Raw genomic sequence first — 22,367 nt, forward strand, 5'->3', positions numbered from 1 at the left:
TTTTCAAACAATATTGCTTCTCTCTCACTTACCAACTTTACATTTCCCTGTATGGCCCCAGAAGATGACTGGTTAGCCAGAGACGGGTAAGATTCCTCAAGGGAGGAACAATCTAAGTCAGGCATAGTCGCAGGGGGGCCATCAGGTGAGAAATTGGGGATCAACAGAGGTGAGGCTTAGAACCTCACCCCCCCCTGTTTTGAGAGAAATCTTCTGCATCGTGGATGTTTTGTCGCTCTTGTCTAGCTTGGATTAATACTTAGTCTATAGGCACACACCTGATCATCTACATTTGTCCTCTTACAGCACTAAACTATGTTTTCTACCTTTATCTTTCATCTACCTACCACTTCAACATTTTATTAAAAATAATAATAATAATAAGGGAGAAATGTGGGATTCACATATAAATCAAGTATAAAAATCAAACGAATATTCATATTTGACCTGTTTGTTTATAGTTCATAATGCGTGATCAAAACCAAAAGTTTCTGTGATGACTACCCCTGCACCGTTCACCATGTAAGAACTTATTCACTGTGTAAGAATTTGTTCACCATGTAAGAACTTGTTCGTTATGCTTCAGAAGATTGGAGACTGTTGAGATTAGGCTTGGGGTTGATTAATGATTGTGCATTGAGTCCCCTGTACAGAATTTTATTGTTGTTAACAACCATTTGATCAATAAATATGAGAGATGCCCTCTCAAATAAAAAAGACATATATAAAAATAAATTCCAAGCAGATCAAAGACATAAATTTAAAAGAAATTATTCAAGGTATTTCAAATGTTTTTAAATTCTGGTAGGGGAAAAGGGGGTTCTCCCACACATGAAAAGAAACCCAGAAGCCAAAAAGGGAAAAGATCAATAGATTTGACTATATAAAAACTGTACTTTTGCATAGAGAATATCATATAAACAAAGTTAAAAAGCACAATCTTTAGACAAAATATCTGCAACAAATATAACAAAATAATTCTAATATCCATTAAAAAAATATAAATAACCCAATAAAGAACAAACAAAGGTTATGAACAGACAATTCACAGAAGGAATACCAGCCGATAGACATAGGAAACCCCACCTCCTAACTTCTACTCTTAAATCTACACAGGATATTAGGCAGGATTCCAAGTGTATTAAAACCCAGGAAGCACATCATACATAATCTACTCAAGAAGTTTGATATTACCTGGAGTATTAGTTTTAGGAAGATTGCACGATTTAAGCAGATATGGTGAAGTTAATGTTTAAGATTATATGAAGAAAACTCATGTATTAGGAGAAGAGTTGGCAGTCAACCATGAATCATCTGATTTAGTGGGACAGTATGACTTTTCATGTACAGGTCTTTTCATTTGCCCATCTCAACTACCCTCCTGAATCTTTAGTTTTTATTCCAGGTATAATCATTCTATCCTTACCCCTTATCTCTTTTTGCCTTCTCTATTGTTTCATTACTCTGCATTTAGCATTGTGCCTGGCACATAAGTATTCAACAGACACCTATTGAATAAAGTGCCCCATCCTAAAGGGAATAAAGAAAGAAAGAAAAGTATCAAAAGAATAAGAGTCGTATACACATAAATCTTTTGGTAGTGACCTTTGGCAGGGCTGTATGAGAAGGGAAGGTCCTCATAGCAGGTGACCATCCAGAGGCTTATATTAGGTGAAGGTTCTACCACCCAGAAAAGGAAGTTGGCAAGCGACCTTCCAGGGGGGAGGGAAGGGGGCTAAATGTCTAGGTGATGTCCCTGAGTAGCACTGTGGAGACTCTGTAAGCTAGAGAGCTCTGAATGGCAACAGTGGTCTGGGGTATTCATGACCAAGGGCTTGTGTCTTGTTAGCAGATGGGGACCTTATTGCCTTGTCATTCCTCAGGTCATGAGGTCCTTAACCAGTCTGACTTCTTCTTCCCAACCTTTCAACATCTTGTTATATTTGTTTTATAAATAATGTCCTCCTGTACTTAGCAGGAGGAACAGAGAGAAATGCACCTACTCTGTCTTGTCTGGAACCAGAAGTCCCATTGTGGTTATGTTTTAAGAGATTCCTAAAAACACGTAATACTGAAATACTTATTATTTTGAAAATGATAAAATGTCTGGTATCTTCTTCAAAATAATCCAGGGGGAAGAGAGAGTGAGACTATAGATGTAACAAGATTAACCATGTATTTATAATTGCTCAGGCTGGGTGATGATTCCAAAAGTGTTCATTATATCATTCTTTCTACTTTTGTATAAGTTTGAACATTTCTATCAAAAAAAGTGAAAAAGAAAAGCTACTCCCTCCTTTGTGGAGGATGGGCTTGAGGAGAACAAGATGGAAGTAGGAAGACTTGTTTGGAAACTATAGCAATAGTCCTGGTAGAGACAAAGGCCTGAATGAAGGCAGCAATACTAGACATACAGAAGATAAATATTTAGAGGTAAAACTGATAGATCTGGTGATTAACTGGATATGGAGAGAAGCTGGTTGATTACACAGGTGTTGTTTCCAACAAGGGAGATGGAAAATTTCAGTGTCTGACTCCATTTTTATCTTTGACTGTTGACTGCTTTTAAATCCTATCACTCCCCTTTCCCTTCCATCACATAGAATCTGAGCATTCCCTTATTTGGTGCGAGTGAGAACCCTCATCCCAGCCTCACTACCTAATCATAATAAAATTCCAAGTCCAGCCTCCTTTCCTTGCTCACTCAAGCTTTCTTTGGACCAACTTGGGCATCTGCTCTGCTCTCCCAAGAAAGTAATAAATACCCCTTTGGTATGTGTGTAGCATCACAAATCTTGACATTCAACCAAACTTAGGGGTGGGGAGCCCATCCTGCCTCTACAGGGGGATGACAACATGAATAAATGAGAGAGGAAGTCCCTCACAGCATATGACCACCCAGAAGTTATTTTTGTGGGGGGATATGAGGGACAGGAGAGGAGTTCAATTTGGGCATAGGAATTCATTTGAGTTTGAGGTACCTAGATATAACACACCTAGCAGTGTACCTGACACATAGCAAACACTCAAAAATGCGGGTTTCTTTTTCCTATAAGCCTCCATATTCTTATTTCTTTTGAGGTAATAATCTGTGTATCTTTAAAATATTCTGTGGATTTTATCAAATGATGGGGGCTTAAAATAGCCATAATAATGATAAGAATCATTATCAGTTATTGGTCACCTACTATGTACCAGGCACTGTATTAGAGACTTTTCAGGTATTATATCTTGTTTAATCTTTACAAAAGTTAGATAAGATAAGTATAATCCAAATTTTATAAATAAGGATAACTGAGGCTTTGAAGTTACACAGTGGGTAGGTTGCAAAGCTGTATTCAAATCCAAATTAGTGAGACTCCAAAGCTGTACTATATTTACTACGGTATACTTCCTTCTCTATATGAACATTAGAATAGATTTATAATATCCATCACTTACTTCAGACTACACAGCATGTAGAGGATGTCAGCTTGCTCCTGTAAGCTGGAGGTCTCCTTCAACTGTAAAACCAGTGCTTTGAAGTCCACCTCCCCAGACCCGTCTCTAGGAATATGTATTTCTACACGAATATTGGGAACCTTCAGTTTGAGAAAGGATGAAAAAAATTAAGTCCACAAGTGTTTAACTTAAATAATGCCCTAGAGTGTTGGTCTTTTCATCTTTAAACCTTTTAAAGAATTCCCTAAAGTTTCATGAAAAGTAAGGCAAAAACGTTGAAACCTTCAAGACATATGATATAGCAGTCTAGTTTTCTTAAAGCCTGGCTAGAAAACTATGCCCATTTAAAAAGGGAACTACAAAGGGCATATATCTGTTTTTCTAAGTGTATTTTAAAAATTGAAGTATAGTTGATATACAATATCACAATGGTTTCAATATACAGCACAGTGGTTGAACAGTTACACACATTATTAAATCCTCACCCCCACTAGCGCAGTTACTATCTGTCAACATAGAAAGATGTCACAGAACCATCCCCATGACCAACTTACATTATGATTGAGATTTTTGTATAAAAAGGACATATATCTTCACCATAGCAGCATTTTGCCAACCACCAGTTACCAGCAGAAGCCATATGACTAATTCTATTATTTTTAATATGCATGCCAGTTTTGCAAAAAGCTGACAGAAATACCTCATGTGCAAGTTTACCTGGTCCTCTCGTGTGGGATGAAGTGAGTCAAGTAAGTTGAGTGAAGGCCGGGAAGCCTGAAATATCTTTGTAGCAAGATACATGTGAACATCTGTAAGAGGATGACATTTATGGGCAAGGTTAGATAATTAGGAGACTAATAAAAATGTACAGTTGACCTCAACAATGACATTACACATGGGTTGGTTCTTTATAGAACAAGAATGAGAAATTTATTATTTCTTGGTAATATCAAAGAAAAGAAATATGAATATCAGATGATTTAAAGAATGTTCAATTAATCAATAAGCATTATTTTGAATGGAATGTCTACAATTGTAGCATCAGATGGACATGTAAGATATAATATGAATGTAATCAATACCACAGTGGTGCTACCTCTGATACTTTGACAGAATATCACATGTATCAGGAAGAACCAGTTATGTTTTATATTTTCTGGACTTTCCTAGCAGAATGCCTGGATTTTAGCAGGTGGATTTCCTTGAGAATAGAGAAATGGATGATCCTACTTAGGGAATCAAAAAATGTAGTGACTGACCAACTTTGAGATATTCCTAAGATTTTTACTTACAGTCCATTGGTGAAATACTTACCATAATCTCTAAGGAGAGACTATCTTGTCAATTTCACCAGCTTACAGATACAGAAAGAAAAATACAGAACTCAAATAACTGCTCAAGCAAGTAAGTAGCGGAGCTGGGAATTAAATTCAAGTTTCCTGATTCACAATCTAGAAGTATAACTTAATAAAGCTGATCTCTTCACATGGGCCCTTTCTCAGGGAAGCATACTCAGAGGATATGCTAAGCTTTTTCCAATTCTAAATGTTAAGTTATTCCCTAATGTTCACATTTAACATATTTGGTTAGTAATGGTCAATAAAGTTTTAGACAGCAAGAGCATGCATCTCAATCATTGTCATCATTTATAAAATGTTAACATTTATGTCCTCCAGCTGTGGCCAAGGAGCTCTCTGTCCCTTCATATGCAGCTACTAAAGAGAAATTGAACACTCTTAGGAACCACAACAACTCCTAGCAATGTGTAGTAGAAGACACCCTCCACTGCAAATACTACTGAAGGAAGGTAGTGGTCGTAGGGAGGAGAATGTCAACTTGGTACTCAGTCTTCAACTTTGCCACACAGCTCTACACTGCTGGAACAACTGACTATAAAAGTTACAGCTGGCATAAAGGAACCAGAAGTAGCTTCCTTAAGGGAGAGTATCTCCCTCTCCATTGCAAGGCTACCTTGTAATAGTTTGCAACGCTTTCTCTTTAAATAAAATTATTCTCAAAGGAGTAATTTCTCCAAAGGTAAAAATCCTTTCCACCATTTTCATACTTTGATGTTCACGTAATTGAATATGCTCATGTCTCTTGTTCTTCCTCTTCTCACTACCCAACTGACTAAACCAGACTCCATAGAACTATCTACAGCAAAATTATACCCAATTCATTTATTTTACAAATACTTGAGGGCCTAAATATATTCCAGGTGCTGTCCAAGATGCTTGGAACAAAGCAGTGAACAAAACAAAGTTCCTGCTTACACTGTGATAAACGGCCTGCCCCCATCCTGGGCTTCCCATCATCCTGTGCTTGACCCCAGTGAGTCTGGGCATTACTCACTCTGTACATGCAGCTCCTTGGCCTTGGTCACCAAGGACATTAAGTCGCAGGTTGTTTGCACAGCAGCTCGGAACCGATCTGGCCCTCCCTTCTGTGAGGTCAGGGCTAGTTTAGGCTGGGGAGCAGTGTGTGCCAAAAGGTGATCTAAATAATGAGCAACTTCATCACCACAGCGAGCTGCCAGGTTAGTGGTGGGGAGGAGGAAGAGAAAAAAAAATGAACATTTTAGTTACTTCACAGTCTACCCCACCAAAGAGAATGACTGGCTCCTATGTCCACAGCACAGCCACAGAAGTAGATTGTTTTAGCTCACGGGAACAAAAAAGTATGTGATCTCATATCTTAACCACTCAGAAACTATGACCATTTACAAGGATCCACCACAATATTAAGGCTCCTGAAAGCAGTATGAGCTTATTATAGGACAGGTGGAGCAAGCAGTTCATAATCTGTGTATGTGCATGTGATAGTGCTGGTGGTGGTGGAGAAAGAGGAACAGGACAGGGCCCTTCAAGTCTCACTGGCATGAGGAGACTTTTGTGGGGAAGGGCAAAAATCTTCCACTCAACAGTGAACATAGCTGAAAATACCCAGACTCCAGCTTCAACTGTTATAAAAAAAATGGTCTCCATGTGGCAGTGGTGTCAAAAGGACTACTGGCCATGTATGGGTCTTTTTATTTGCCTCATTTGTTTATTCACCAAATATTTATTGCCTGTTACATTTGTACTGGGTAGTGTGCTAGGTGCTGAGGTTTCAGGAGTGCAGAAGACAGATACGGTGCCTATCCTCTTGTGTTTTCCTTCCTCCATCTACTTTCTGACTATGGATAATGAAAACAAAAAATATACATATACCCTATGGATGCATAATACTGTAGACTTTGCATGAATATCACAACATTTATAGCTGGAAAAGTGCAGTTGGATCAATACTGAAGTCTGTTAGGTCAGTCATGCATTATCTGGTTTTTGATCATCTTTGATGATCCCTCCAGATGTCTTTATATGCTCTGATGTAAATAATGGGGACTAGCAAAGCTGCTAGAATGGAGCTCATATGCAGCTCGTATTAATGACAATATAACCTTGAAAACAATCTAGATACAGTGGAGGACTATGAAGAAAACATAGAGAAGTGCTCCCCCCATTGAAGAGCTGGTAACCAATGAACATGTTCACTGAACCTCATCAGTGAAGATGAGAGGGGAAAGTGACTAAGAATGCACACTATCAAATATAGAAATACATATCATTAAAAAGACATATTTTAGAAAGTAATCTAAAAGAATGTGTGCTACAGATGAAAATCACAACCATGGAATAGCAAACAACCTCAATATGAAATTGTTCTTGTCTTGTTTTCAAAATATTTTAGCTTATGCCAAGATGGATTATCATGACTTTGGTTATTGCTGATAACAGGAAATAACCTTGTATTTAATGTATGTTTACAACAAAGAAATTCACAGTATGTTATATGTTAGCTCTTACAAAACAAATACAGAGTGAATTAAATGGCACTTAGGTGAGTAGAGGCTGAGCCCAAATAAGAAAATAGTTCTTCTGACTGTTAATATGTTGGTCTATTGCATATGAGATAATGATTACTACCTCACCAAGGAAAGCCAATTTGTTTTTTTTCCTTTCTCCAATACACCCCACTTAAGATAAAAATATTGGATGTCTTAAGATATAGGCTAACAGTTAAAAATCCAGACAATGAGAGCAGGCAACCCGTGTTTTAGATAGCCAGAAGGATGATTCCCTCCTACAGGCTCGTCTCCCTTTGGGATTCAAGTAGTGTAATGTTTGGCTGTCTGTCTACATCAGTATTTTAACACTTTAGGGTGTTTTCAGTCATTTTTAACATATGCTCCCATGATGCTTTCTCACTCCATCATCTTTGTCTCCCTAGCAGCCAATTAGATTTTGTTGTGCTTTGTGTGGTTTGTAATATGAAAGCAAGAGGCACACTGAACAGGTCTTTTCAAACTATGCAGACTGCCCTGGAGATTCTGATGTGCCCATGTCACATTATATTTAAAAAGCACTCTAACTGATTTTCATATTTTTATGTTTTTAATGTCAAAAGCAGTACTGTATAGGTATAGGTAAGGTTTCCCTACTATACAGTTGATGAAATCTCTCTCACTCACTACTGCTTCCTCCCATTCCAAAATCACCAGCCATTTTACATGCCCAGGAAAGAAGTCTTTTCTAACCTTATTTAGTAAGGGACAGTCTAACTCTATACTCCTTAACCACCACAAGATATTAGACCAGAAACTAAAGGTAAGTGGAAGGATGAAAAGTGAAGCCAAACAAAAGTAGAAATTGAGGTGCATTAAATAGGAGTGAGAATGCTGGCAGTGAGAAATATTAAGGAGGATGCTTAACAATACTTTGTATTCTTGTCCAGCAAGGCCAATGCCTTTATGAAGCCTCCTTACCATTACTGGTTGAACCATAGTCATTTATCCAGTCACCAGATTCCAGTTCATTATAGTTGTCATCATAATCATCACTGTAGAGCTTACCCTCAGGTCCAGGGTCCATGAAGCTCAAATGTGTGCAGCAAGAGGTGGTCAAAAATTCTGACAATTTACCTGTTTGAACCCTGACAATAGAGGGTAAATAGAAAACAATATCAGAGGAAATCCTTTTTAGAACAACACAAGTTAGTGAAAAGAGGATATCTAGAATATTTTGTTGGGGGACTACTAATGCTTATCCATTAGTTTAAACTTTGTAAAGGTGAAATTTTAAAGCACTGCTAGGCATAGTGTAGTATAGGCTAGGGTACTATGTTAGTAAAGACTACAGTAATAGGTTCACAATCCACTAGCCAAACATTTGGTAAAAATTTCCATTGACTACAAGAGAAGCTAGACAGAATGAAGAGAAATCACCACAGATCTACCACATCCTTTAAAAAAGACCATTTTGAAAATTAAAGATGGTATTTGAAAATTCTAGGAATTATAGATTGTAAGTCATATCCTCCCCTACTTATAAAGCCAATTGCAATACCCAAAGGGAAAGTCAAGCTGATTTTCTAAAGAAGCCGGCTTGAAGGCCCTCCCAATGGCCAGATCTTGGATAATTTGAGCACTGAAATAAATAATGACAGGAATGGAGCATGACATATTAAATAAAATAAGGATCCATGAATCTATACTGACACTAAAACCATAAAATAAAAGAGGGTAATGGAAAGTTCTTTCATTTTTTATTTTTTATTTTTTACAGGAGGATTCCAACTAATAAATGTATACAGAGTGATAGAAACATAGAATTTCCATTTTACAACCCCATTAGTAATACAGATTCATCAGTGGAAGGTAAGACCATTTGGTCAAAGACTATTGGAGAAAGGATGTGGATACAGACCATTTGGTCCACTGAATTTATGAGGTCTAGGCAAAGAACAGGGTGGGGAATAATACCTACCCTTCTCTATAACATTAAATTCCTTGGCTCAATCTATCAAGCACAAACCCCTCTGAATAGGATGGGATTACTGTTAAAGATACAGAGAAAGGCATCACAAGTCTACCATTACTATACCCAGTTTGCAAATTTCATTTCATTTCACTAAAGAGTGTGTAGAGGTCATTTACCTTGCCCCACCAAAATAGCCATCCTGCATTTTTCGGAGTGCAGCCAGGATACTTGAATTCAAGTTGGTTACATCTTCTTCTTGAAATGAAAAGAATTTTAAAACATCTTTGTGGTTTTAACTTTGAAATAAAGGTATGCTTTCAATGATTTCAAACCAACATTCTGTTGGTGCTGGTACAAATGAAACACTCCTCATTGACCACCCTTTGTTTCAACAATTGATCTGAGAGCCAATAACACTGCAGAATGGGCAAATGGTAAGGGATGATGACCAATAGAGTTCCTCAAAGACAGTATCTTATTTGTCATAAGTGCTTAGTACAGTGGCTGATGGCAGACCACATAATGACTACTGAATGTTGACAATAATAATAACAACAACCCTTTGTTGAATGCTATGTGCCAAGCACTATGCTGAACATTTTATGTATTATCTCATCTAATGAGCCTTGGTTTATGTGTGTAGGCACAAAAAATAAACAAGGCTAACACTTATCCAACCTTATGCGAAGGGGACCATACTACACATATGCTTTTGTGATCTACTTTTTCTAACTATCCTTTGTAAAAGCTAAAAGTGATTCCTAGTGTTTTTATTATCTGTTTTTTCCTTTGGTCTGAAGTCTACTTTACCAGATACTAATGTAGCCCCTTCTAATTATTTAAAATTAAATGTACATGCTATATCTTTTCCCATTCTTTACATTTCAGGCTACCCATAGTTTAGATATGAAGTAAACTTCATAGAGACAGCATATATGTCGGTCATTTTGCCAACTCAGTCTTTTAATTGGTGTATTTAGGCTATTGATATATTAGGATTAAGTCTGCCATTTTACTTATTATTTCCTGTTTGTTCCTCTGTTTTTCATTTCTCTATTTTTGTCTTCCTACCTTCTAAAACACATGCAAGAATTCCATTTTGACTTATCTATAGTTTTTCTTTTTGACTACATCTTCTCCTTGTACAGATTTTTTAGCAGTATTACATTGTACATAACAACATGCATCATATATATCTCACTGCCTATTAGTGTCAACATTTTACCAGTTAAAGTGATGTGTAGAAAACCTTACCTCCCTTTCAGTCAACCTTACCTTCTCCCACTTATAATTGTCTTATAGATTTCCTCTACATACTCTGAGAACCACATAAGACAGTACTATGATTTTTGTTTCAACCATCAAACATAATTTAGAAAACCGAAGTGGAAAAAAACGTGCCAATTCCCCCTGTTCTCCAGGTTTTTCGATGAAAAATAGGCTGTCATTTGAATTGTTTTTCCCAGAAAGACAAGGTATCATTTCTCTCTTACTGATCTCAAGATTTTTTTCTTTTTCTTTAATGCTCAGGAGTTTGATTATTATGTGTTTTCGCATGGGTTTGACATGGGTTTACCCTGTCTGGGGATTCCTCAGCTTTTCGAATCTGCAAGTTTATACCTTTTGCCAATTTTTCAGTCATTATTAGTTTAAATCAGTTCCATATTCTTTTTCCTTTCCTTCTGGAACTCTTACAACCTGAATGTTATAAGTCCTACAAGTCCCTGAGGCTCTGTTCCTATTTCTCCAGCCTATTTTTACTATTGTTCAGAATGGGTCATTTTTATAGTTCTGTCTTCAAGTTCACTTGAAGTTATAGTTTTCAGTTCTAAAACCTTCACTTCTTTATATCTTCAATTTCTTTGCTGAGAATTTCTACTTCTTTGTTGACACTTTCTACTTTCAAGTTTCAAGTGTGGTCATAATTACATAACAAATAATTTTTATGATAATGGCCTTAAAATCTTTGTCATAATCCCAATATCTTTGTCCTCTTAGTATTGGTATCTGTTTGATCCTCTTTTCTCATTGAAGTTGAGATTTTCCTGGACATTTGTATTAGTGATTTCCTATTGCATCTTAGAAATTTGGGATATCATCTTATGAGACTCTGGATCTTATTGAATCTTCTGATTCAGCAGATCTGCTCTGATACTGTGTGGCAGGGAAGTGAGCACTGACTTGGTACTGATAGGTGGGTATGGAAAGGGGTTCTCTACTTTTGGGCAAGGATGAAAATCTAAGCTCCCCACTAGCACTTCCCAGACACTACCCCTAAGGAGGGAGAGGGTTGCTTCTTTATAGCTATGGGAAGCAGAAGTCAAGAGTACCTACTCAACCTCTGCTGACAGGGGTGGGAATGGGGCTGCAGTTCAGTTTTTTCCTGTGGTGTTTGGCTGGAGTAGAACAGTTACTGTCTAAAAGGTTTCTGTCTGGCTAGGCTGCCCCTTTCTTGTTCCTTTGGCTAGAGGGAGAATGTTTATCTTGGGCCTACAGATTTAAAAATCTACAGATTTAAAAATCTACAGATTTTTAAAAAATCTGTACCCATTTGTATTTCTGGGATAGTAGTTTCTCTAGCACTCAGTCCAGGATATATGAGACAGAAGGAAAACCCAGGAAATTCACTGCTGTGTCATTTCTCAGTTACAAAGTCCCTAGCCAGTTTCCTTCTTTTTTCTAACTTTCAGAGTCTTCTTACTTTTGTTCTATAGATGATGCCCAGGGTTTTTAGCTGTACTTAACAGGAAGAATAGGGAGAAGTAAGTCTACTTAATTTGTTTAGTAACTAGAACTCTTTTCTTTTTCATAATGGAAGTATTTAAGGATATGGAAATTTCTAAATGTGACTTGGGCCAAATGTCTTAGTTTTGATAAGTTGTGGTATTATTTTTTCATTTTAAAACACTACATAATTTCAAATTTGATGTCCTCTTTAACCTAGGAATTATTTGGAAAAATTTTCATTCCTTCTTGGTCAGATTTTTTTTTTTTTTACTATTTTCATGTTATAGTTTTATATGCCTGGCAGTATCATCGATATGATTTCTAATTTTTAAAAAGAAAATATTTTTTGTGTATTTTGTCTTTTGGGGTATAGTTTTATATACACTCATAAATACAAAACTCAGGTTTGTTAATACTCTGTATCTTTAATTATTTTGTACACTTGATCTGTGACATTCTGATAGAGGTGTCATAGTTTCCCACTGTGATTGTACAATGGTTTTATCATACTATTCTTAAGTTTTCCTAAATATCTGCTTTATATATTTCATTGCTGTTATTTAGTAGACAAAAGTTATAAATGTTGTAACACCCTGGTGTATTGTAATTCTTATCAACATAAAATATCTACATCCCATTTACTGATTTTTGCCTTGAATTCTATTTACTAGTTTTGATATTAATATTGCCACCATTGCTTCATTTTTGTTTGCATTTATATGATATATGTTTACATTCCATAATTTCCATTTCTCCATATAAACTTATTTTAAGGATATCTCTTGTAAGTAGCATTTAGCTGGATTTTGCTCTTTAGATACTCTGGGGATTTTTGTCATTAATATGAGAATTTAACTCATTTACATTTTAATGAGATCACTAGTATGTTCATCCTCATTTCAACAGCACAAAATTTTCTCTGACAAAAACACACAACTGTTGGTAATGTAGGCTTTGGAGATTGACAGATCTGGTCAGAGGCCTGACTCTGTCACTTACTATCTTTGTGAGTTTGGACAATAAGTTACCTTTCTCATCTATAAAATGGGCCTATTAATAGTGCCTACCTGAGTAGGGTTGCTGTAGAGATTTCAAAATAATGTACTGAAAGCATTTAGCTCAGTGCCTGGCATAGAGAATGTGTTCAATAAACACTGTAGTTACTATTGCTATTGTTGCTGCTGTTTTTGTTGTGTGACCATATACCAAGTATCAAAACTTTGTGATTTAAATCTAGATCTTTAGTTATATTTTTCTTCCCAAGCTATGGCTGTGTACCTCATTCAAACTATTAGGTATTTCAATTTTGAACCCTCTTTGTCAACACAAACTCAGTATGTCCCTTTATAACTGGCATCTTCCTATATAGTTTCTCTGCTTCTATCAATGGCAGAATTATATATCTGGTCTCTAAGTCATGACATCATATTGTTTCATATCTCATATCTAGCTAGCCAACACTTGATTTACAGGTGCTGTTTAAAGTGACTCTTGCATCCTTCTTCCCTACTTTATCACCAATCCAGTGTATCTTTTCATTGTCTTATACCGGGATTGTTTCCTTGATATCAGATTATGCTCACTACAATGTCTACTGTCACCAAATCAATATTCCCTAAACATCACTTTTATCACATCACTTCTTGCCCAGAAACCGAAAGTTTTAAACTTCTGAGTAAGTCTGTTTTAAATATGTCTGCTAATTTTCAAGGTCTTCATAATCTGGCCTTATGTTACTTATCCAATTTTGTTGATAATTATATGCCTACATGCAAAGCTCACTCTATTCAGGTTGGCCTCTTTAGTGTCCATTCATAAGTCAAGCTCATTCCTGCCTCCAGGCCTCATTCATGGTATTTTTTCCCTTACCTAAAGTACCTTTTCTTCTTCTGTCCTCCCATATGAATATTACCCATCCCAAAAGCCTGGATAAATTCCCCTTCAGTCAAGAAATTTTCTCTGACAACTTGATCACCTTCACTGTAAAATACTCATCTAATTGTTTAGTACTTGTTTATATATTGTCTTGAATTTTTAAATATTATTTTTGTGTATTAGCTTTGCCTTTCCAATTAGACTTTATACTTTCTGAACACAATTCTGGGAACACAGTAGTTATTAAATCAGTATTTTTAATTATCTTAAGGAAGACAGACTACTTCCTCAACTCCTGTGCTTTTGAAGCCTTTTAGGGATGTGACCAAAATCCCTAACAGTCTGTCTAGACTTTGAATGATCCATGACAAAGGATTCTTCTCTAGTGAAAGGGAATTCTAACTGCTTTGGCAGTACAAACAGGCTTTTAGAAGCAACAGCAGAGACACAGAAAGGAAGCAGTGCTTTATATTGTCTCTAGTCCTTCAGGAACTGAGAGAACAAAACAATAAAGCCTTTCATCTGGTTTTAAGTAAGCAATGTCCACTAAGGGAAAGATAAAATGAAAGCCTTTTCACATTTCCATGTTAGATTTTACTGCTTCAGTTAGACAAGCCTTGGAAGAGAAGTCTGGGAACCTATCTGTAAAATCTTGATGTTCCACTGGAGTGAGTTAGTTACAGAATGTAGTATTACTGTCTTTAAAATTAATTGTATTAAAAAAGTTTCTGCAAATTGACCTAGAAACCAATGATCTGAAGTACCCTCCCCCCCAAATTGTTCTGCTATACTTTTTGAATTGCAGCTCTCAGACCACCTAAAATATTCTTGAGTATTGGTTTGTTTCATATTTATTCTAAAACATAAGCTTCATGAGAGTAGAAATCTCATTTGTCTTATTTACCTTATGTATCCCTAGTGCATAATTAAGTGCCTGGCACAAAATAGGGGCTGACAAATAACTGAAAGAATAAATGATAAGAAGTAGCTCTCTGGTGACTTTAAGATTTTGAAGGGCTAACCACATGACTTATTCCAAAAATACATTCATTCCTTGCCTCATACAATCTTACCAAGCATGGTATGTGAGATGGGGAAGGTGATGGTGGGCTGGCCTGTCATCCTCCAGCGACTACAGAGGTAGGAGAGGTCTGTTCTAAGCATTTCCACTATCATCTTATTATCCAGAGCCAAGTAGAACTGTTGCTGGTCTATAAACTGAGAAAAAGAAAAAGAATAGCTCACAATAATTTACTTTTACAATTATTAAATAATATTTTAATGTACTCACATATTCATAAGCGTATAGAAGATGTCACAGAGGCAAAAATACCCCAAGGTTAATGCCTCATTCTTTCCAAAATATCTGGAGGTCCACTGGTATATATAATAAATTTTGACAGTTTTAGAGTGTGCAATAGTTCACAAAGTGTTTTCAAGTGCATGACTTTTAAAAATTCTATAATAGCCCAGTGAGGGTTTTTCTTCTTTTGATAGATGAAAAATAAGGCCAAGAAACATTAAGCAGATTAGCAAAGTCATATGGCTAGCAAATGGCAAAGTCAGAGAAAGAATCGATTGTCTGTTACTCTTCGGTCTATACTTGAGCTGCACTATTTCACAAATAGATAACAAACAGGGAGCTTAAGCTTTCTTTCCAGAAAACAGTTTCTCCTTTCATACACACATATAATCAAGCTTGTTATTGTAATGTGGCTAATAAACATCAGGCTAACGATGTGTATAATCATGGATAAAACAGTACTGACATTTTAGTTTAGAAAAGGATATCAAAGATTTCTAGACATGTACAAAGGGCCCCTTCCCAGAACCAAGTGAACACATAATTTAGCAGCTGAATATAAAAGGCTATATTTAGTTATAAAGGATAAATAGTGCCTTACTTTTAACTTTGTTTTTTTTGACGGTTAACAATATAGGTGATTTTCATTTTCTTCTTTATACTTTATATTCCAAATTTTCTACAATAAACTTTATAGTTTTATTTATAACAAAATTTTTATAGATTTTTAAATTCATTTCATTATCATTAATCTACATTACATGAAGAACAATATGCTTACCAGACTTCCCACTTCACCAATTCTTCCCCCAAAACCCAATTACAGTAACTGTCAATCAGCATAGTAAGATGCTGTAGAAACACTACTTGTCTTCTTTGTGTTGCACAGCCCTCCTCAAGCCCCCCAACATTATACATGCTAATCGTAAGGCCCCCTTTCTTTTGCCCTGCCCTTATCCCACCATTCCCACCCATCTTCCCCAGGCCCTTTCCCTTTGGAAACTGTTAGTCCATTCTTGGGTTCTGTGATTCTGCTGCTGTTTTGTTCCTTCAGTTCTTCTTTGTTCTTACACTCCACATATGAGTGAAATCATTTGGTACTTGTCTTTCTCCACCTGGCTTATTTCACTGAGCATAATACCCTCTAGCTCCATCCATGTTGTTGCAAATGGTAGGATTTGTTTTCTTCTTATGGCTGAATAATATTCCATTGTGTATATGTACCACCTCTTCTTTATCCATTCATCTACTGATGGACATTTAGGTTGCTTCCATATCTTGGCTATTGTAAATAGTGCAGTGATAAACATAGGGGTGCATCTGTCTTTCTCAAACTGGACTGCTGCATTCTTAGGGTAAATTCCTAGAAGTGGAATTCCTGGGTCAAATAGTATTTCTATTTTGAGCTTCTTAAGGAACCTCCATACTGTTTTCCACAATGGTTGAACTAATTTACATTCCCACCAGCAGTGTATGAGGGTTCCCCTTTCTCCACAACCTCGCCAACATTTGTTGTTGTTTGTCTTTTGGATGGTGGCGATCCTTACTGGTGTGAGGTGATATCTCATTGTGGTTTTAATTTGCATTTCTCTGATGACTAGCGATGTGGAGCATCTTTTCATGTGTTTGATGGCCATCTGAATTTCTTCTTAGGAGAACTGTCTGTTCATCTCCTCTGCCCATTTTTTAATTGGATTATTTGCTTTTTGTTTGTTGAGGTGGGTGAGCTCTTTATATATTTTGGATGTCAACCCTTTATTGGATCTGTCATTTATGAATATATTCTCCCATACTGTAGGGTACCTTCTTGTTCTATTGATGGTGTCCTTTGCTGTACGAAAGGTTTTCAGCTTGATATAGTCCCACTTGTCCATTTTTGCTTTTGTTTCCCTTGCCCAGGGAGATATGTTCATGAAGAAGTCACCCACGTTTATGTCCATGAGATTTTGCCTATGTTTTTTTCTAAGAGTTTTATGGTTTCATGACTTACATTCAGGTCTTTGATCCATTTTCAATTTACTTTTGTGTATGGGGTTAGACAGTGATCCAGTTTCATTCTCTTATATGTAGCTGTCCAGTTTTGCCAGCACCATCTGTTGAAGAGACTGCCATTTCCCCATTGAATGTCCATGGCTCCTTTATCGTATATTAATTGGCCATATATGTTTGGGTTAATGTTTGGAGTCTCTATTCTGTTCCACTGGTCTGTGGCTCTGTTCTTGTGCCACTACCAAATTGTCTTGATTACTGTGGCTTTGTAGTATACCTTGAAGTTGGGGAGTGAGATTGCCCCCACTTTTTTCTTCCTTCTCAGGATTGCTTTGGCTATTTGGCATCTTTGGTGGTTCCATATAAATTTTTGAACTATTTGTTCCAGTTCATTGAGGAATGCTGTTGTTAATTTGATAGGGATTGCATTGAATCTGAATATTGCTTTGGGCAGGATGGCCATTTTGACGATATTAATTCTTCCTAGCAAGGAGCATGGGATGAGTTTCCATTTTTTAGTGTCCCCTTTAATTTCTCTTAAGAGTGTCTTGTAGTTTTCAGGGTATAGGTCTTTCACTTTCTTGGTTAGGTTTATTCCTAGGTATTTTATTCTTTTTGATACAATTGTGAATGGAATTGTTTTCCTGATTTCTCTTTCTATTAGTTCACTGTTAGTGTATAGGAAAGCCACAGATTTCTGTGTGTTACTTTTGTATTCTGCAACTTTTCTGTGTTCCGATATCAGTTCTAGTAGTTTTGGAGTGGAGTCTTTAGGGTTTGTTATGTACAGTATCATGTCATCTGCAAATAGTGATAAACTTCTTCTTTACCAATTTGGATTCCTTGTATTTCTTTGTTTTGTCTAATCGCCGTGGTTAGGACCTCCAGTACTATGTTGAATAACAGTGGGGAGAGTGGGCATCCCTGTCTTGTTCTCGATCTCAGAGGAAAAGCTTTCAGCTTCTCACTGTTCTGTATGATGTTGGCTGTGGGTTTATTACATATGGCCTTTATTATGTTGAGGTACTTGCCCTCTATACCCATTGTGTTGAGAGTTTTTGTCATGAATGGATGTTGAATTTTGTCGAATGATTTTTCAGTATATACGGAGATGATCATGTGGTTTTGTCCTTCTTTTTGTAGATGTGGTGGATGATGTTAATGGATTTTCATATGTTGTACCATGCTTGCATTCCTGGGATGATTCCCACTTGGTCATGGTGTATGATAGATTTTTGAATTTGGTTTGCTAATATTTTGTTGAGTATTTTTGCATCTACGTTCATCAGGGATATTGGTCTGCAGTTTTCTTTTTTGGTGGGGTCTTTGCCTGGTTTTGGTATTAGGTGATGTTGGCTTCATAGAATGAGTTTTGGAGTATTCCCTCCTCTTCTATTTTTTGGAAAATTTTAAGGAGAATGAGTATTATGTCTTCTCTATATGTCTGGTAAAATTCCGAGGTAAATCCTTCTGGCCCGGGGGTTTTGATCTTGGTTAGTTTTTTTATTACTGCCTCAATTTCATTGCTGGTAATTAGTTTGTTTAGATTTTGTGTTTCTTCCTTGGTCAGTCTTGGAAGGTTGTATTTTTCTAGGAAGTTGTCCATTTCTTCTAGGTGTTCCAGCTTGTTAGCATATAGGTTTTCATAGTAGTCTCTAATAATTCTTTGTATTCCTGTTGGGTCCGTCGTGATGTTTCCTTTCTCATTTCTGATTCTGTTGATGTGTGTTGATTCTCTTTTTCTCTTAATAAGTCTGGTTAGAGGCTTATCTATTTTGTTTATTTTCTCAAAGAACCAGCTCTTGGTTTCACTGATTTTTTCTATTGTTTTATTCTTCTCAATTTTATTTGTTTCTTCTCTGATCTTTATTACGTCCCTCCTTCTGCTGACCTTAGGCCTCATTTGTTCTTGTTTTTCCAATTTCAATAATTGTGACATTAGACTATTCATTTTGGATTTTTCTTCCTTCTTTAAGTATGCCTGGATTGCTATATACTTTCCTTTTAAGACTGCATTCGCTGCGTCCCACAGAAGTTGGGGCTTAGTGTTGTTGTTGTCATTTGTTTCCATATATTGCTAGATCTCCATTTTAATTTGGTTGTTGATCCATTATTAAGAAGCATTCTGTTAAGTCTCCATGTGTTTGTGGGCATTTTTGCTTTCTTTATACAATTTAGTTCTAGTTTTATACCTTTGTCATCTGAAAAGTTGGTTGGTAGAATTTTAATCTTTTTGAATTTACTGAGGCTATTTTTGTGGCCTAGTATGTGGTCTATTCTGGAAACTGTTCCATGTGCGCTTGAGAAGAACGTGTATCATGTTGCTTTTGGGTGTAGAGTTCTATAGATGTCTATTAGGTCCATCTGTTCTAGTGTATTTTTCATTGCCTCTGTGTCCTCACTTGTTTTCTGTCTGGTGGATCTGTCCTTTAGAGTGAATGGTTTGTTGAAGTCTCCTAAAATGAATGCATTGCATTCTATTTCCTCCTTTAGTTCTGTTAGTATTTGCTTCACATATGCTGGTGCTCCTGTGTTGGGTGCATATATAGTTATAATGGTTATATCCTCTTGTTGGACTGAGCCCTTTATCATTATGTAATGTCCTTCTTTATCTCTTGTTACTTTCTTTGTTTTGAAGTCTATTTTGTCTGATACTAGTACTGCAGCACCTGCTTTTTTCTCCCTATTGTTTGCATGAAATATCTTTTTCCATCTCTTGACTTTTAGTCTGTGCATGTCTTTGGGTTTGAGGTGAGTCTCTTGTAAGCAGCATATAGATGGGTCTTGTTTTTTTATTCATTCAGTGACTCTGTCTTTTGATTGGTGCATTCAGTCCATTTACATTTAGGGTGATTATTGATAGGTATGTACTTATTATCATTTCAGGCTTTAGATTCGTGGTTACCAATGGTTCCAGGTTACTTTCCTTACTATCTAAGAGTCTAATTTAACTCACTTAGTATGCTGTTACAAACACAATCTAAAGGTTCTTTTCTATTTATCCTCCTTTTTCTTCCTCCTTCATTCTTTCTATATTAGGTATCATATTCTGTACTTTTTGCCTATCCCTTGATTGACATTGGGGATAGTCTATTTAATTTTTCATTTACCTCACAATCAGCTGCTTCACCCTCCCTACCGTGGTTTTACTACCTCTGGTGACAGCTATCCAACCCTAGGAACACTTCCATCTATAGCAGTCCGTCCAAAATAGACTGTAGCGATGGTTTGTGGGAGGTAAACTCTCTCAGGTTTTGTTTTTCTGGAAATTGTTTAATCCCTCCTTCAAATTTAAATGATAATCTTGCTGGATAAAGTAATCTTGGTTCCAGGCCCTTCTGCTTCATGGCATTTAATATATCATGCCACTCCCTTCTGGCCTGTAAGGTTTCTGCTGAGAAGTCTGATGTTTGCCTGATGGGCTTTCCTTTGTATGTGATCTTTTTTCTGTCTGGCTGCTTTTAGCAGTCTGTCTTTATCCTTGATCTTTTCCATTTTAATTATTGTGTCTTGGTGTTGTCCTCTTTGGGTCCCTTGTGTTGGGAGTTCTGTGTGCTTCCATAGTCTGAGCAACTATTTCCTCCCCCAGATTGGGGAAGTTTTCAGCAACTACCTCCTCAAAGATGCTTTCTATTCCTTTCTCTCTCTCTTCTTCTTCTGGTATCCCTATAATGAGGATATTGTTCCATTTGGATTGGTCACACAGTTCTCTCAATATTCTTTCATTCTTAGAGATGCTTTTTTCTCTCTGTGTCTCAGCTTCTTTGTATTCCTCTTCTATATATTCTATTTCATTTATTGTCTCATCCACCATATCCAACCTGCTTTCAATACCCTTAATCATGCTCTTCAATGATTGGATCTCCAACCTGAATTCATTCCTGAGTTCTTGGATATCTTTCCGTACCTCCATTAGCATGTTGATGATTTCTATTTTGAACTCCTTTTCAGGAAGAATCATGTGGTCCATTATCATTTAAATCTTTCTTGGGAGTTGTATTAGTAATTTTACTGTGGAGTAGGTTTCTTTGGCATTTAATGTTTGTAGATGGTGCCCTCTATTGTCCAGAAGGTGTATTCGCGACCTGCTCAGCTCCTGAAGCAATGTCAGAGGTCACAGGGGAGCAGTATTGGTGCCTGAGGGGAGGAAAGAGCTGTTCCCTGCTTCCCGGCTGCTGTGCCTGTCTCCACTGCCTGAACCAGTGGTCCGAGCACACAGGTATAAGTTTTTGTCCCAGAGAAGCGGATATGGATCTCTGCTTTCCACAAGCATCTAGAATCCCAGTCTCCCCAGGAACTCTGCCTGTCCCAGCTTTCCAACCCCGTAATCAGAAGAGTATGATGAAAGCACCATGAAATGTAGGTTTGTGCTCCCAGCGCAGATCTCCTGAGCTAGGTATTCAGCAGTCCCAAGCCTTCTACTCCCTTCCTGGTCAGTTTCTCTTCCTCCCGCCAGTGAGCTGGGGTGGGGGAAGGGCTTGGGTCCTCCCAGGCCACGGCTCTGATACGTTACTCTGTTCAGTGAGGTCTGCTCTTTTCTGCAGGTGTATGCAGTCTGGCACTGTCTTCTTTCCTGTTGCTCTCTCAGGATTAGTTGTGCCAACTATATTTTCTAATTGTATCCAGTTTTAGGAGGAAGCCTCTGTCTCTCCTCTCACACTGCCATCTTTAATCTATAATCGTCTTACTTTTAACTTTTAGAAGTAAGGAATACTTTCTTAAAATATTCCAACATTGTAAAATCCCTAGTCGCTGTTTTTGCAACACCCAGGACTACTCTTGGAAGTCACACTCACTCAGCATTCTATGTGCTGCAAGTTCAGTTCAGTCCAACTCAATAAATATTTTCTGTGCAACTTAATATGTGTAGGCCACATGGAACTCTGACACTTGTCCCATCTCTTGTTAATGCTTTATTTCTGTAGTTTCTCTTTTATTTCCATTCATCTCAATGTTTGTTAAAGCTCATTCTACTCACCTGTGGTGTGAAGGTAAAGATAGTTTTCCGAATATCATAGAGTTTTGAAGTTCCAAGGACTCCCATGTGTCTGTAGGGTCTTCCACTGAGTTTCATTCTACTGTTGCATCCTGAGATAGAATTCAGAAATGGTCAAGATATTTTTAGTGGACAAATCCAATCAGCAAACAATTTTTGTATTAGTTTTCTCTTCCTGATTGAATAAACTAAGTTATTTGTCTCAATGTTAGTGTCCATGCCATGTATAGGGTCATAC

At 37.0% G+C, this 22,367-nt stretch overlaps 1 protein-coding gene across 5 annotated transcripts in view; it reads right to left on the reverse strand.

The window, feature by feature from the left end:
* Positions 1–22,367, reverse strand: part of PHKA1 (phosphorylase kinase regulatory subunit alpha 1) — a 149,135-nt gene that overhangs the window by 41,346 nt on the left and 85,422 nt on the right. For 3 of the 5 annotated variants that reach the window (XM_057495520.1, XM_057495519.1, XM_057495517.1), the window contains 7 exons: positions 22,112–22,221; positions 14,915–15,059; positions 9,416–9,494; positions 8,246–8,412; positions 5,794–5,970; positions 4,159–4,250; positions 3,442–3,581 (listed from right to left, as the gene is read on the reverse strand). In XM_057495520.1, coding sequence (XP_057351503.1) covers positions 3,442–3,581; positions 4,159–4,250; positions 5,794–5,970; positions 8,246–8,412; positions 9,416–9,494; positions 14,915–15,059; positions 22,112–22,221 — 910 coding nt within the window. The remainder of the gene's footprint in view (positions 1–3,441; positions 3,582–4,158; positions 4,251–5,793; positions 5,971–8,245; positions 8,413–9,415; positions 9,495–14,914; positions 15,060–22,111; positions 22,222–22,367) is intronic. The other 2 variants (XM_057495518.1, XM_057495521.1) reach the window with 2 other exon arrangements.

Source organism: Manis pentadactyla, chromosome X, assembly GCF_030020395.1.
Source record: "Manis pentadactyla isolate mManPen7 chromosome X, mManPen7.hap1, whole genome shotgun sequence".
Lineage (NCBI taxonomy): Eukaryota > Metazoa > Chordata > Mammalia > Pholidota > Manidae > Manis > Manis pentadactyla.